This window comes from Oryctolagus cuniculus, chromosome 16 (genome assembly GCF_051225735.1).
Source record: "Oryctolagus cuniculus isolate XC-2025 breed Fujian yellow rabbit chromosome 16, ASM5122573v1, whole genome shotgun sequence".
NCBI lineage: Eukaryota > Metazoa > Chordata > Mammalia > Lagomorpha > Leporidae > Oryctolagus > Oryctolagus cuniculus.
The window spans coordinates 22,394,155-22,410,792 of NC_142882.1; the positions used below are offsets into that span (position 1 = coordinate 22,394,155).

General features: G+C 58.5%; 1 protein-coding gene across 15 annotated transcripts; it reads right to left on the reverse strand.

Annotated features, from left to right (window-relative positions):
* Positions 1 to 197: 197 nt before the first annotated feature.
* ZNF333 (zinc finger protein 333) lies at positions 198 to 16,450 on the reverse strand. 15 transcript variants are annotated; one of them, XM_051835700.3, is made up of 8 exons: positions 16,336 to 16,450; positions 11,128 to 11,240; positions 10,216 to 10,303; positions 7,512 to 7,600; positions 6,784 to 6,938; positions 6,449 to 6,556; positions 5,274 to 5,350; positions 198 to 4,085 (listed from the first exon to the last, which is right to left on the reverse strand). In XM_051835700.3, exons 5-8 carry the CDS (start codon positions 6,899 to 6,901, stop codon positions 3,006 to 3,008), a joined length of 1,383 nt encoding a protein of 460 aa, XP_051691660.1. In that variant the 5' UTR covers positions 6,902 to 6,938; positions 7,512 to 7,600; positions 10,216 to 10,303; positions 11,128 to 11,240; positions 16,336 to 16,450; the 3' UTR covers positions 198 to 3,005. The 15 variants fall into 15 exon arrangements, with proteins under 15 accessions (XP_051691660.1, XP_089172657.1, XP_051691658.1 ...); XM_089316531.1 differs by having other exon boundaries at positions 6,449 to 6,575; XM_051835698.3 differs by lacking the exon at positions 10,216 to 10,303 and adding an exon at positions 15,613 to 15,705.
* Between the last annotated feature and the right edge of the window lie 188 nt (positions 16,451 to 16,638).

Here is a 16,638-nt window from a genome sequence, read left to right on the forward strand (position 1 = left end):
CTCTCGCCCCTCTTCCCCTCTCCTTCTCTCCCTCTCCCTCTCTCCCTCCCCCTCCCTCTCCCCTCTCCCGCCCCCCATCTCTCCCTCTCCCACCCCACTCTCCCCCTCCCTCTCTCTCTCCCTCTCTCTCCTTCTCTCTCCCTCCCTTTCCCTCTCTCTCCTTCTTTCTCTCCTCTCTCTCTCCCCCTCTCTCCCCATTCCTCTCTCTATTACCTCTGTCCCTATCTTGACTCGCCTCCTCCCCATTGCCCTCACAGAGACCACGCTGATCATACTGAGACCCACACAGGAGGGAGACTGCTAACAGAACCGTATCTGCGAAGCCTCCTCTTCTACGTAAGGTGGCACGGCCACAGGCTCCAGGTGACAGTCTGAACCTCTTCGGAGAGAAGCCGTTCTGTCCACCGTGCCTGCTGGGTATGGATTTGACTTCCCTATCGTAGAACTGCCAAAATCTGCCTTATATGGGCGATATTCAGGTAAATGCTGACCACCTCCCCTCCAGGCCGCCGCCACTGCCCTCCCCCCCCCCCCCAGTCTGCATTAGCAGGAAGCTGGAGTCAGGAGCCGGAGCTGGGTTCTGAACCCAAGCCCTCAGGTGCAGAAACGCCTGCTCCCAAGACACCTTTATTGCTGTAGGCTTAGCTGCTCTTGTCCTCTGTAACTTGGAGGTGAGCACACACAGGCAGATGGATCTCGGGAGAAATACACCATCTAGAGAAATGAAGTCTTGGGGCCAGCACTGTGGCACAGCGGGTAAAAGCCCTGGCCTGAAGCGCCAGCATCCCATATCAGCACCGGTTCCAGTCCGGCTGCTCCTCTTCCGATCCAGCTGCTTTGGCCTGGGAAAGCAATAGAAGATGGCCCGGAGTGTCTACAACAGCCAGGGCTGGGCTGGGGCCAGGCCCAGGATCCAAGAAGCCGATCCAGGACTCCTGGCTGAGTGGCAGGAACCCAGCCCCCCGAGCTATCATCACCGCTTTCCAGGAGCTGGAGCAAGCTGGGCGTCAAACGGCGGCACTCCAACGTGGGACGTGCACGTGTTAACCTCCAGTCCACTCATCCCCTACGCCCTTCTTTTCAGTGGAACTTGGAAGGAATCTTTCTACCGTCTAATATATCATTCGTTACAAAATTATCAGGGCAGGCATTGTGAACCATAGGCTAAGCGGCGCCTGCAATGCCTGCATCCCACAGCAGAGAGCTTGTTCAACCCCTGGTTACTCTGCTTCCAATCCAGCTGCCTGCCAATGAGCCTGAGAAGGCAGCAGGTGCTGGCCCAAGTCCTTGGGCCCCTGCACCCATGTGGGGGACCCGGATGGATCTCCAGGCTCCTGCCTTCGGCCTGGCCCAAACCCGGCTGCTATTGCAGCCACCTGGGCACTGAACCAGCAGATGAAGATGGTTCGTTCTCCCCCTCCCTCTCATCTCTCCCTCTCCCTCTCTCTCTCTCTCTCTCCCTAAATAAATAATTCTCATTCCAGGTGAATTAGACAAGTCTTATGACCTATCTTCTCTTTGCTCACGAGAATCCCACACAACGATTCTTTAAGCCTAGAATTGGGATTTAGAAAGAAATCCAATGTGTCAACACTGTGCAGGAAGACAGCAGGGGGCTTGCTTGTCACCCCATTCCCTGCAGGACCCGGGGTTTCCTTGCCCGCCCAGGGTACACAGCAAACTCGAAGCCTGTGGTCCAGCTAGCTCCCCACCCAGACCCCGTTCACCAGCCTCTCCTCCCAGTGAAGCCCCTTCCAGACGCTGAGACTCCTGGAGCAGGAAAACCCACGTCAAAGGACTTTCTTACCCACGCGGTCTGAAAGGCCTGGGATGTATGTACATTTACATGTATTGTTTCTATGTACATTTACATGTATTGTTTCTATACACTCACATATATTACACACACATGTGATACAAACAAGTGCAAGCTTCCATGGAAGTTTTGTGATCTGGACAAAGACAAGGCATGACGACTCCTGGTGCTGACATCGTGAGGCACCAGGTTACGCTGTAGCTTGCCACACAGGCTTCCCGTATTGGAGCTCTGGTTCGAGTCCCAGCTGCTCCACTTCCAATCCAGCTCCTAGCTAACATGTCTGGGAAGGTAGCAGAAGATGACCCACGTGGTTTTTTTGTTTTGTTTTGTTTTGTTTTTTGTTTGTTTGTTTTTTTGACAGGCAGAGTGGACAGTGAGAGAAAGAGAGACAGAGAGAAAGGTCTTCCTTTTGCCGTTGGTTCACCCTCCAATGGCCTCCGCGGCCGGCGCGCTGCGGCCGGCGCACCGCGCTGATCCGATGGCAGGAGCCAGGAGCCAGGTGCTTTTCCTGGTCTCCCATGGGGTGCAGGGCCCAAGCACCTGGGCCATCCTCCACTGCACTCCCTGGCCACAGCAGAGGGCTGGCCTGGAAGAGGAGCAACCGGGACAGAATCCGGCGCCCCGACCGGGACTAGAACCCGGTGTGCCGGCGCCGCTAGGCAGAGGATTAGCCTGGTGAGCCGCGGCGCCGGCCAGTAAGTATATTCTTACGAACACCTATCCATGTACTAGGATCGAAAGTCTAATCCCAATAACTCATGTGCCAAAAGTAAGTCATGATGGAAGACCATGGCTACAAATGAACCAAAATGCCGTACCTTGGTGTCCACAGGGATTGTGTTCCAAGACACACACATAAAATACCAAAATCTGCAGATGCCCCAGTCCTGGATATAAAATGGGACAGCATTTGCATGGAACTAGCACACATCTCCCTCCCACATACGGACCATCATCTCTGGGCTGCTTACCACACCTAGTACAGCAGGAATGTTCTGTGCATAGTTGCTAGGTGGCGTTTTTTTTAGGGAACAATGATAAAAAGCCTGTGCACATCCATGGAAAAGGCCGTGGTTGGCTAAACCTGCAGGTGGTGCAAGGACCAACTGCATAACGACACGCACGCAGCTAAGCAAGGACTGGGAGGATGAGCGACAGCCCCAGTGTCGCCTCTCACACCCAGAAGCTAACTAGCAAGGGGCCCGCTGCAGGGACCAGGCACAGGCAGAGGTGGCCTGCTGCTCCCCGCGCTCTCTCGCCCACCGTGGACCCTCTTGTGCACGGTGAGGGACGAGCTGTGCCGGAAGGCCTTCTCACACTGATCACACGGGTAGGGTCTCCCCGCGGCGTGGGTTCGCACGTGCACGAGCAGGTGTGAGGACTGACCGAAGGCCCGCCCGCACTCCCGGCATGCGTAGGGCTTCTTGCCGGTGTGAGTCCTGGCGTGCTTCCAGAGTGACGAGGGCTCGCGGAAGGCCCGCCCGCACTCCTGGCACGCGTAGGGCTTCTCTCCCGTGTGGGTCCGCATGTGGCTCTTCAGGGTCGAGAGGCGACTCAGGACCTGGCCGCAGGTGCCGCACGGGTACGGCTTCTCCCCGGTGTGGACCCGCCTGTGCACGCGCAGGTGCGTGCTCGTGCGGAAGGGCTTGCCGCACTGGTCGCACGCATAGGGCTTCTCCCTCGTGTGGGTCCGCAGGTGAGTCTTCAGCGAGGAGTGTTCCCGGAAGGCCTTCCCGCACTGGCCGCACGCGAAGGGCCTCTCCCCGGTGTGCGTCCTCGCGTGGCTCCGGAGGGACGAGGGCTGCTGGAAGGCCTTCCCGCACTCCTGGCACGCGTAGGGCTTCTCGCCCGTGTGGTTCCGCCGGTGCAGGGCCAGGTTGAAGTTCCTCGTGAAGGTCTTGCCGCACTGGCCGCACGCGAAGGGCTTCTGGCCGCCGTGCGTCCTCAGGTGCCGCCGCAGGTTGGAGGAGTACTTGAAGGCCTGGCGGCACTGGCGGCACTCGAAGCACTTCTCGGCCGTGTGGGTCTTCTCGTGCCTCGTGAGGTCGGAGCTGTACCGGAAGCACTTCCCGCACGTGCCGCACGCGAAGGGCTTCTCCCCACGGGGGCGCTTCTCGGGCTCGAGCAGGCGGGCGCGCGGGAAGAAGGACTTCCCGCCCCTGGGACGCGCGCAGGGGGCTTCTCCAGGACAAGGCTGCCGATGCTGGAGGAGTGGCTTCCCGAGCGCGGCATAGCCACAGAGCCCTCCTCCGGGCTGAGGGGGTTCCTGTGGACGAGGGAGGACGTGGGCACTGCACACCACAGCCACGGGGTGTGGCTCAGCGGCAGAGCATCCGACTGCACAGGACCACAGACACTGCCCCCGTGGGAGCGGAACTGCGAGAGCAAGACTCCCCTTCCTGAAGGTTTTCCCACCTCATTCCCACCCACAATGCCCTGCAGTGCAGCAGGACGGGACGCTCCGGCACCAGGAGCCAGGTTTCCATCGCGGTCAGGGGCTTCTTCGATGCGGCGTTTTTCTGAACTGTTTAAGGCTAAATGGGGTTTGAAATGCTCGCTATATCTGTCCTGTTGATTAGAAATGGCCATGGCGGGCTTAGGGATTAGCTTGGATGAGTGGCCCCAGAGGCTCATCCACGTGTTAGCCCCAAACCCCTCTGCTAACGGTGCTAGGAAGGAGGCAGTGTAATCCAGTTCAGGGTGTCCGGAGGCAAGGCCTCTAAGACACGACTGGACTGGACGCGTCCACGAGGGCAGAACCCCCGACTAAATCCCGAGGGCTTCAGAGAGGGACACGGGGCCGCGTGCTGCCTACCTCTCACCCTGAGATGCCCCGAGCGGCCTCGGCCCTCTGCCAGCGAGAACCCCACCACCCAGGCAGAACCAGCAGGACCTGCCCGACTCCGACTGGGATCCAGGACCACACGGGACAAGACAAACCCCTTCTCTTCAGACACTTGGTTGTCCCGGGTAGTTCCTTAGAGCAGTGAGCAGCTCACGCACACGGCTGTGAGGACACGTCTGGACCTCTGTACGCGTCCTCTGTGCATCCCTGCAACCCCAGCCTCCACAGTCCCTCCTCCCCAGGATGAGCACCACCCCAGCCTCCACAGTCCCTCCTCCCCAGGATGAGCACCACCCCAGCCTCCACAGTCCCTCCTCCCAGGGATGAGCACCACCCCAGCCTCCACAGTCCCTCCTCCCCGGGATGAGCACCCTCCTCCCCGGGATGAGCACCACCCCAGCCTCCACAGTCCCTCCTCCCCGGGATGAGCACCACCCCAGCCTCCACAGTCCCTCCTCCCCGGGATGAGCACCACCCCAGCCTCCAGTCCCTCCTCCCCGGGATGAGCACCACCCCAGCCTCTTGCTGCTTTGGGGCTGCGTTCCAACCCACGGCCACCAGACTCCTCCCCCTACAAAGGACGGACAAAGTGTCCCCGGGGAACCTCACCTTTTTCATGCCAATGCAGGGAATCCCCCCAAAAGTATCTTGGCTAGGAATGGACCCTTGGGGTTGACGTTGAGGTTCTGAAACACATTGGGAGGAGGACAGAAATCATTAAGGGGACAAAGGAAGAAATTGTGTGTTCAAACCAAAAAAGTAAGCAAGAAAGTTGTGATATTTTTTTTCTAAACAGGGATCCCAAACATGGGATGAAATCATCAAGAGGAGGAAAAGCACCAAAGAGTAGAGGGGAATTCTAAGGCGTGCGGCTGCGTGAGAAGTAGGGAATGGCAGGACGAGGGACACAGCAGCAGACACTCGACACCTGCGGGAGAGGCGCCGAGGCCTGTGCAGCAAGCAAGGACGGCGGGGACACAGCAGATGACACCCACACGGCAGTATCAAACATGAAGAGAAGGCAGGACACGTCTTGCTGTGGAATCAGAGTCAACATGAAGCCAGGGCAGCCAGACAGCACTCCCTCTCGAGGGCACCACAGTTGATTTACTTCTCGGTATTCCCAAGGCCAACGCGCCCCTTAGTGCCCAGAGCTGACCTGCCTGAGCCCACCTGCAGAGGCTCCTGGGCAGACAGTCGGGGTGGTCCACAGCCCCTCCTGCCCCAAGTGGGACACCGCCCTGGGTTTTCACAGCTGCTCTCCTGCTCGTGGGAAAAATGCCCAGTGTGGGAAGACGGGGCCCTCCCGTGGGACCCTGATAGTCTGAAGCCCCCTCTCTGGGGGCTCAGGCGGGGGGGCGTGGCAAATACACATGGCTGAATTCCAACGCACAGCAAGGCTCTCACTAAGGCAGTGAACATGTGCGCAGTGTAAGAGGCTCCAGGAAACACGGAGTTGAGAGATAAGTCTTAATTTGGCATTAAAAAAAAAAAAAAAAAAAAAAAAAAAAAAAAAAAACACCTGCAAAATCGTGCATGGCTTTTCAGAATATGCATTCTCTGGGAGCCACTGAAGAACCCCACGCGAGTCTCATCCTGTCCCAGAGGAGGCGGGGCTCTCCAGTCCCCAGGATCCACAGCCTGCGTCCGAGACAGCCCCGAGTGTCTCCGAGTCAGGGAGCAGGGCGAGGGGACCACCAGGCCGAAAGCGCCGTGCAGGCTGGACCTGCCTGTTTGCGCGCTGTTTGACCTCCCAGAGCCCCGGCCGCAGTTCCTGGCCTTACCCACGGCGGACAGGTTCCTGTAGTTCTCCAGCATCACGTCCCGGTACAGGCGCCTCTGAGCAGAGTCCAGGAACAGCCACTCCTCGGGGGTGAACACCACGGCCACATCTGCAAAGGTGACTGCTTCCTAAAACACACAGCGCCCTGGGCTGCGTCCCAGCTGAGACACGACCACCCTGCTTCAGCCGGGGCCGCCCCCGCTGCTGGGGCCCAGTGGGGGTGGGGAAGTGAGACCCCACGCAAGGACTTTTTTTTTTTTTTTTTTTTTTTTGACAGGCAGAGTTAGTGAGAGAGAGAGAGACAGAGAGAAAGGTCTTCCTTTGCCGTTGGCTCACCCTCCAATGGCCGCCGCAACCGGTGCACTGCGGCCGGCGCACCGCGCTGATCCGAAGGCAGGAGCCAGGTACTTCTCCTGGTCTCCCATGGGGTGCAGGGTCCAGGCACTTGGGCCATCCTCCACTGCACTCCCGGGCCACAGCAGAGAGCTGGACTGCAAGAGGGGCAACCGGGACAGAATCCAGCACCCCGACTAGGACTAGAACCCGGTGTACTGGCGCCACAGGCAGAGGATTAGCCTAGTGAGCTGCGGCGCCGGCCGCAAGGACTTTCAGACAGGGTTCTGAGGGCTCCCCGAGCCTCCTCTCCAGTCTCTTGGCAGCCAGAAGTGTGCCATCAGAAGACCTCCACATCAAGGAAGGCTTTCACCTGTAGACAGCAAACCACCGGACCCATACGGATTTACACCCCCTCCTGCCCCAGCGCAAAGCAGGCCTGAGCACACTGTGGCCAAGAGAGAACATTCGAGTAAATGTCTGCCCTCTTTGCTCAGCAGGACAGGACGACCACGGGACAGGACGGCTCACGCTCTTGCTCTGTGCCCAGCAGTCTTGGGAGGGTCTAAATGATGGGCTGGGACCCATGGGCTGTGCCCCCCTCACTCCACTGCAAGAGGCCCAGCTCCCGCAGCCTGGAGACCAGCTCTGTGGGGTCGTGATGGTCCAGGAAGCTCAGAGGACGGGGGCCAGTGTGGGGCACAGCCAGGCTGTTAGAACATCTTACTTACCTGGGAACAGGTAGACGGCCACCCTGGAGCCAGGGCTTCCTCCTCTCTGCTGCCCTCCTGCCCCCAGGGTGGGTCCTGAGCAGGCAGAGCTGGGGAGGAGAGAGCAGGCGTAAGGGGCACAGCCTGGCCCAGCAGGCACACTCGCTGGCCCTGGGCCACTCGCCCTAACCACGATGACACATGTGTGTGCATACACACACACAGGCACGCCCCCACAGGAACATACGTGCAAAGGCTCCTCCAGCCTCCCGGGTCCATCTGAAATCACCCCCACACTTCCCTGCTGTGCAGGGGGAGCCAATACACACGCCTGGCCACTGTCCCCAGCAGGGCCCGCTCAGCACGCTGGCCACTGGCTGGTGTCTGGGGACCTGGGTTGCAGGGGTGCCCGCGGCCCTTACGGACAAGAGGTGAGGGTGTGGGTGAGGCTCCGGGGGTCTGGAACTGCCCACGTGGCCAGCTCCTGGAGACAACTGTGGGTGCCAAGAGTCCATGGAGTTTGCCCACACGCTCTCACAGCTGGGTGCGGCTGCCCTGGGAGAGGATGCTGGGAGCTTGAGTCTGGCTTCCTCAGCCTTCCCCACGAGCCTTTTCAAAGCCACGCTGAGTCTGCTCCCTCCGCTTCAGTGCACCAGAACCACGAGGGCAGCCAAGACCCAAGATGTTCGGTCCTGCCAGCAAAGCACCAGCCTGAGAGGAACGCAGTGCACCTGCCCCCCACGCCTCTGCCTCCAGACTCCGCCCGGCCTGAGGACACCGCCTTCTCTCCGCATTGTCACGCGGAGCATAGCACTGGAGCCTCGTGCACGGCACAGGCCCACGGGCCCGGGGCCCCACCCTGAGAGCCACACCAAGCCTGTGTCAGCTGCCCAAAGGCCCCACCTCCAGCATGGGGAGCTGGGGCTCCGGCATGGGAATCTTGGGGGACAGAATTCAGAACGGCACACCCCGAGCTCAGCAGCGAAGGGCCCAGACCCGGCATGACTGCTGTCCTTCTAGGAAGACGAGGTGGAGAAGGAGTGAGAAGATGGACGTCCCTAGGCCCCGGAGGAGCCCTGGGAGGAACCAGCCCTGTGCACGCCCTGGGCTCGGGCTCTGTTGTTCATGCTGACAGCCCGTGGTAATGGTGGCAGCAGGCCTAGCAGACCTACCCAGGGAAGACGGCCCAGTGCCTGGCGAGCTCAGCGCACGGCACAGCCCCCTCTTGGCTGTGCTTAGCTCTACTGGTGCCGGTGCTGCGAGAAGCCCCCTTTCCCAAGACCCTTCCCCAGCCGCCCCCCAGCACCCCATCCCACTGCATTCTAGACTTCACGGAAAACTCTGACCCCCAGCCACACTGGGAGCCCCGGGAGAAAGGGGGTCGGCATTTTCCAGGCAGCTGTTTAACAGCCCCGTTCCCACCGCAGGCCGGCACGCATCCCCGCCTGAAGAGCAGACACGAGCATCCCGCACAGCGGTCACGACACCACTTCAGGTGCCCACAGCCCATATCCGAGAGCCTGGGTTCAAGTCCCGGCTGCGCTTCCAACTCCAGCTCCCTGCTCATGCACACCCTGGGAAGACAGCAGGCAATGGCCCAAGTCCTTGGGCCCTGCCACCCACCTGGGAGACCAGGATGGAGCTCCTGGCTCCTGGTCCTGGCCTGGTCCAGCCCCTGATGTTGCAGGCATGCGGGGAGTGAGCCAGCAGACGGAAGACCTCTATCTATCTCTATCTACCTGTCTCTCTGCCTTTCAAATAAGTAAATAAACTTTGTAAAACCAAACAAGATACAGCCTGGCCCAGAAGGCTGACCAGAAATGCACTAAAGAGCAACCCATAACCTCAACCTGAGAATCAGACCCTTCCAGTAATACAACACAGACTCCAAGTTCAAGAGCGGACGGTAAGCTTAGGAAACAAGCTTTTCTTACTGGAAGGCAGAATGAAAGGAAACAGAAACCTTGCCATTAGAACAAAAATGCTGTGTGTCCTCCAGAATTAATTTTTTCCTAGCTTCTCAGGAGACTTTTAACTCGTTTAAAAAAAAAAAAAAAACAACTCAGTTAAAACACAGGCCATGTCTAGTCAATTCTAACGGTCAAGACGGACATCACTGTGGACTCGGGAGTGAGACCCTGGGCAGACGCTGGGCCGGGCAGTGGAGATGCTGGCCGGGCGGCCCACATCCCCATCCCAGGCACTCGGTTTGAGTCCTGGCTCCGGCACCCTGCCAATCCCCACCTTGCGACACAGAGCTCATGGGTCAGCAGTTGGACCTGTGTCACCCACGCTGGAGACCCAGACTGAGTTTCGGGTTCCCAGGCATTTGGGGAGAAAACCAACTGGGTGGGAGCTGTCTCTCTCCTTCTCATTCTCTCTCTCTTTGCCTCAAATAAACTTAAATCAATAAAAGAACGCGACATTGCCCAGAGAGAGCTAGCCAGTGGACATGTCTCAGCTACAGGTGCATACGCTGGTGTCGCAGTGCGGGTGTCACAGTACGCACAGGGCGGCAGGGACAATCACACAGGCCTGGCCTCACCCCCTTGTGTTCTTAACAGAAAGGCCTGCACCCAGGACCGCAGTTCCGTGTGCTTGGGGGGAGCCGTGGCAGTCAGAGGGAAGGAAGGCAGGATGGGATGGGATGGGCACTCGGGGGCAAGACGCAGGGCGGCAGGGCGGCAGGGCGCACTGGCCGCGTGGCCCACGGGACCGCACTCACCACAAACCCCGGCCAGCTGCGGGTCAGGGAGGTCCAGCGTGGGCACCGGCGTCCCTGCCCTCTCAGGCTGCATGGTCACCTTCAGTCCCTGGACAGTGACGGGGGTCGCGGGTTAGAGCGCACGGCCCCGGGACCCACTCACAACACCCACTCAGTCTAACTGAATGCGCAAGACTGGCCCTGCTCCAGGCAGTGTACAGAGGAGCCCCCCGCCGGGACAGGGGCCCAAGAGCGAGCTCATGTGACCGCGCTGACACTGGCATCCCACACTGCGGTGTCCAGATCTGAGTGCCAGCTCTGCTTCCGATCCAGCTCCCTGGCAACCACCCCCGGGAGGAGTGGGTGACGGCTGAGGAGTTAGGTCCCCGCCGCCCCCAGGAGACACTCAGACTGAGACCCCAGGCCCAGGCACCTGGGGAATAAACCAGTGGGTGGGAGGTCTCTCTGTCCCTCCCTCTCCCTCTCTCCCCCTCTTTCTCTCACCTAAAAATAATCATTAGAATGTTTTAAAACATCTACAACGAAGCCGGCGCCGTGGCTCAATAGGCTAATCCTCCACCTTGCGGCGCCGGCACACCGGGTTCTAGTCCCGGTCGGGGCGCCGGATTCTGTCCCGGTTGCCCCTCTTCCAGGCCAGCTCTCTGCTATGGCCAGGGAGTGCAGTGGAGGATGGCCCAGGTGCTTGGGCCCTGCACCCCATGGGAGACCAGGAAAAGCACCTGGATCCTGGCTCCTGCCATCGGATCAGCACGGTGCGCCGGCTGCAGCGGCGGCCATTGGAGGGTGAACCAACGGCAAAGGAAGACCTTTCTCTCTCTGTCTCTCTCTCTCACTGTCCACTCTGCCTGTCAAAAATAAAAAAAAAAATAAAATAAAATAAAAAAAAAACATCTACAACGAAAGCAGTCTTACCATTTGCCTGTCACTGGACTGATGTGTCTTCCAAAATATCCCACGCACACGTCAGGCCTGCGGGGTCAAGTCTCGATTCCCAGGCCAAAATGAATTGAAAGAAGAGTCACCTCCTGTCAGAAAGGACGGTGGGATTTAACTGAAAATACAAATATTCACACACTCGTGGAGGGGAGGGAGCCTTCGTAACCAGGACTTTAAACTTGGGGACGCGGCGGCAGCAAAGCCGGCGTCCCTGTGACAGCAGTGGCAGGGCAGAGGCGGGAGGAGAGGTGACTTCCTAGAGAGGAGCGACCGGCCCGTGCAGAGAGTGCAGAGCGAGGAGGAGGTGGGCCACGAACACACGCGGAAACGCAGCCAGCAGAGCCCCCAGAGGGTGATCTCCAGACCTGGAACTGACCCTTTGAGATGTGGCGACTTTGAAAAGTCCTGTCTTGACTGTTGAGGAACAGCTGGGTTTTTGTTTTTTTTTTTTTTCACACTATCTGTTCAACTCTTTACTCAGTGTAAGGTTAATCGTATGTGTATGAAGTTCACTGCAAATAGATCTTAGTGAAAAATTAGAATGGGAATAAGAGAGGGAGGAGGAAGAGGGGTGGGAGTGTGGGTGGGAGAGAGGGGAGGGGAGGAAGAATCACTGTGTTCCTAACGTTGTATTTATGAAATGCATGAAGTTTGTATACCTTAAATAAAGGTTTCTGGGTTTTTAAAAAATAAATAAATAAAGATAAAAATTGTTAAAAACCACAAAAAAAAGGCAGAACTGGACCAAAAGAACCATCATCTCCTGCTGGAAGGAACGCCAAACAGGGCCCCGGTATTGTCCAACAGTCCCAGGGCACCCCAGAGTTACACACACCCACATTACCACACACCAGAGTTACACACACCCACGACAATAAAAAAAAAAAAAAAAAACCCACGATGTGCACGGGAAATCCCACACCAGGGCTCAGAGCAGCGTGACAACATCCAGGAGGGAAAACAAGCCGAGCGCCCGTCGGCTGGTGAACGGTGAGCTGAAGCTTCCCAGCCGCACAGGAAAGGTGACTTGGCTGCCCCTGGGCCCGGACTGTGGGACGGAGCCACACAGTGGGTGGCAGAGTCGCTCGCACACCCAGAGGGGCCCTTCCAGAAGACCCTGCTAGGCTCACACACGCTGCGCTGTGGCCCCCAAAACTCCACGTGCTGGAGGCCTGGCGTTGCGAGGTGGGGGGACATTTAAGAGGTGGGGCCTGATGGAAGGCATTTAGCGCACCAGGGGCCCTGCCCACATATAGCTCTTAAGGGACCTCTGCAGTGCTGGCATCCCATGGGGGCAGTGGTTCGAGTCCCGGTTGCTCCATTTCCAATCCAGCTCCCAGATAAAGCGCCTGAGGAAGCAGCAAAAGATGGGCCCAAGTCCATGGGCTCCTGCCACCCACGTGGGAGACCTGGAAGAAGCTCCTGGCTCCCAGCTTTGGCCTGGCCCGGTCAGGCCATTGCAGCCATGTGCAGAACAACCAAAAGATGGAGGTAGTCTCCATCTCTCCTTCTCTCCTTCTCTCGCCCTCTCGCTCCCTAACGCTGCCTTTCAAATAGATAAATAAATCTTTACCAAAAATAAAGAGGACAGGCAAGGCCCCGGAACCTCTCTGCGTCCTGCCTAGTCACGTGATCTCTCCCTCCGGCACAAGGCCCACCCCTGAAAGCTACACGGCCTTGAAGTTTCAGCCTCCAGATCAACCCTGAGCTACACGCACCTGTCTGGCTAATGACCAACAGAAAATGGGCTCCCATCAACCCACAGCGCGAACGCTCTGGGAGGAGGCTCCAGGAGACCCACTCAGGCCGTCACGGGGCAGACGACAGACCCAATCATGGGATGGACAGGAGTAATGCGGTGGAGGCCGGCAGGTGCCCGGGCAGGCCACGATGACGCCAGCCTTACCCCTGGAGGCCGGGGTCCTGCACTTGCCAGGATCGCGCACCTGCGCCCACCACGCCGACACAATGACTCCCTCCCTCTGGCTGACTCTGCTGACCCCTGACTGTACAGCCCGGCAGCTCAGAGCCACGTATCCAGCTCGGGCCCTGGGATTTTTGTGAAGTCCCTAGGGTCCCTCCGAGTCTTAGAGGCAGGAGTCATCCCGATCCACAGGGAGTAAGTTCCCAGGTGGGGCTGGGGTTGCAGCGTGAGTTAAGCGGTGGCCTACGCCGCCGGCATCCTACAGGAGAGCTCCAGTTTGAGTCCCGGCTGCCCCACTTCCGGTCCAGCTCCCTGGTCATGCACCTGGGAAAGCGGCAGAAGGTGGCCCAAGTGCTTGGGCCCCTGCCACCCGTGTGGGAGACCTGGAGGAAGCTCCTGATGCCTGGCTTTGGCCTGGCCCAGCCCTGGCCGTTTGTGGAGTGAACCAGTGGATGGAAGACCCCTATCTCTCTCTATATATATAACTCCGTCTGCACTTCAAATAAATCAATAAATCTTAAATAGAAAAAAAAAAAAAAAAAAAAGGATTTCCATCCACCTAAGAAACTCGATGGCCTTCTAGTTTCCGAATTCCGTCCCCAGCAGTGCAGTCCGTGAGAGCCCTCTGAGGATGGAACAGCCCGCACCTGCCGGCCGCCCAGCCCGGGAGAAAGGCGGCGGGGTAGCTTCTATGTAAGTGGACCCAGCCTGTGTGTGTTTCCAGGTGGTCTCGCGGGGAGGGGACAGCAGGGGTGGCGCTGAGGGAAGCCCCACAGCACAGGAGACTCAGGTCTCGAACACAGAGCCCTTGTGATGTCTCGGGGCAGGAAGAATGCTCCCCATCCCTGCGCCCCACCCCACCCCACCCGCCAACTGCTTCCTCAGCTGAGGCGGGAGAGGGAGAAAGGACAGGGCCCAGGGCACGTCCTTCTCCACCGCCACCCATCCACGTCCCCCCAGGCTCCTCGCCATGACGCCAGCACCAGGGCTCCAGGCCTCAGCCACCGTCTTCCTGCGATGAAAGGGAGACGCAGGTAAGGGCCGGCAGGAGGGAAGCAGCAGGTGCCGGCTCAAGGACTCGAGTTCCGACCACTGGTGCTGGAGCTCCTGGTTCCTGGCCTCCAACTGGCCCAGCCCGGAGTGGTGCAGACATCTGCAAAGTGAACCAGCAGATGGAAGACATCTCACTCACTCCCTCCCTCCCTCTCTCTAATAAATGTATCTTAAAAAAAAAATCCAATTTTTCTGATCCCGAGCCTCAACTACCATCACCCAAGTCCTAAACTTATCCGAGCTCCCACACGAACTCTAAATTCCTTCTTGCCCTGCTGACTCCACACTCAACCCAGGCGCTAGAGTTTTGTTCAGATCACAATCACAGGCCTGCTACCCCCTGCTCAACACTCTGACCCAATGGCTTCCCAGTGGCCTCGGAACACAACAGCGGCCCAACTTTCCCCAAGCTTTCCCCACAGCCTGCCTTCCACGCCACCCTGGCGAATCCGCTCCGTATCTTGCTGACTTTTCTTGGCTCCAGGAACACACCAGGTTTCTGCACTGCCTGAGGGACTGTGCCTCTGGAATGTTCTCTGAAGTCTCCTCCCCCAAACCTCCTCCACAGCCAGACTTCTTGTTCATCCCCATACCACTCATCTGGTGGGTTCCAACACTGGTCGCTTGTGAGATGTTCGGCCCCACCTCCTCCCTAAGTTAGACTGCTCTGTAGGCCCGTGTCACCCTTGTCACTATTATTATTTTTTTAAGGTTTATTTACTTATTTGAAAGTCAGAGTTATGGGGGGGGGGGGGGTCTTCCATCTGCTGGTTCACGGCCCAGATGGGAGTGAACCAGCAGATTGAAGATCTATTTCCCTATGTCCCTTTCTCCCTCTCTGTGTCACTATGCCTTTCAAATAAATAATTTTTTTAAATTCTTGGCCGGCGCCGTGGCTCAATAGGCTAATCCTCCACCTTGCGGCGCCGGCACACCGGGTTCTAGTCCCGGTCGGGGCGCCGGACTCTGTCCCGGTTGCCCCTCTTCCAGGCCAGCTCTCTGCTATGGCCAGGGAGTGCAGTGGAGGATGGCCCAGGTGCTTGGGCCCTGCACCCCATGGGAGACCAGGAAAAGCACCTGGATCCTGGCTCCTGCCATCGGATCAGCGCGGTGCGCCGGCTGCAGCAGCGGCCATTGGAGGGTGAACCAACGGCAAAGGAAGACCTTTCTCTCTCTGTCTCTCTCTCTCACTGTCCACTCTGCCTGTCAAAAAAATAAATAAATAAAAATAAATAAATAAATAAAAAATTCTTTAAATAAATTTTTAAAAGAATGACATCAAAGCAGCCCAAGAAGCCACCTGCACACATGAACTCGCACACAAACAAGACACCACAAAAATCAAACACAGTCATGACGTAAATTGTCTTTCATCATACAACACAAATCTCAACACCAGATTCCAGGTGTCTCTGAAAAAACAATGCTAATTCATTCTTTAAAAAAAAAAAAAAAAAAAGGTGGTGGCCAGCACCATGGCATACCAGGTTAAGCCACTGCCTGGGACGCTGGTTTGCCACATGAGTGCTGGTTCGAGTCCCGGCTGCTCCACTTTTGCTCCAGCTCTCTGCTGTGGCCTGGGAAAGCAGTGGAAGATGGCCCAAGTCCTTGAGCCCCTGCACCTGCATGGGAGACCCGGATGGAGCTCCTGGCTCCTGGCTTCAGCCTGGCCCAGTCCTAACCATTACAGCCATCTGGGGAGTGAATGCAAGATCTCTCTCTCTCTCTCTCTCTCTCCCCACACCCCTCTTGTCACCTAATTCTTTTCTCGATTTTTCAAATACACTCGACAGATCGTCAAGCCGATCTGCGCACGGGCACCCAACCCTAACACTCCAGTTGCAAAGCTAAAAAGCTTCACGGTGTCGGGCCTCCACTATGAACCGGGGAGAACCAGGCAGGGCATCCCCGGCCCGCGAGACCCGGATTTACAACGTGATCGCCCTGTCGCCACAATGACAGTCCTGAGGCCCGGCCCCGGCCCGGAGCGGGGGTCCCTGAAGACCCCGACGGGGACTCCCCCCGAGCGCAAAGGCGTGAACGTGAGGCTCCAGATACGACGCCACCGGCAAGCGGGCCTCACCACGGCCGGGCCACAGCTGCAGGGAAGCAGCTCCGCCCCGGCCTCCGACCCCGGCCCCTCGGCCCCTCCCCGGCCAGCCGAGCCCTGCCCGCCCTCCCCGCCCCACCGAGGGGCCGGGAGGCACCTGCAGATCCGCCGGAGACACTCCCACCTCGGCGCGCCGCGCGCGGCCGCAAGACCGCCATCCGCGCCTGCGCGGACTTCCGCTTCCGGTCGCGTGGGGCGTCGGGAGCGGAAGTGGCTGGAATGGGGCCTGCCGGCGCTGAGTGGTGATAGGCGCTGGCGGGAGGGGTGATTCTTTCATCCGGCATTGGCAAAAAAAAAAGCATTCTAGTGTCTAACTCGGGTGGTGAGGTTAGGCTCTAGCGTGGTCACACACGGGCGCCCACGGAGGGTGGGGTTGGGGCGGGGCTCCGGTCCCCCGGGC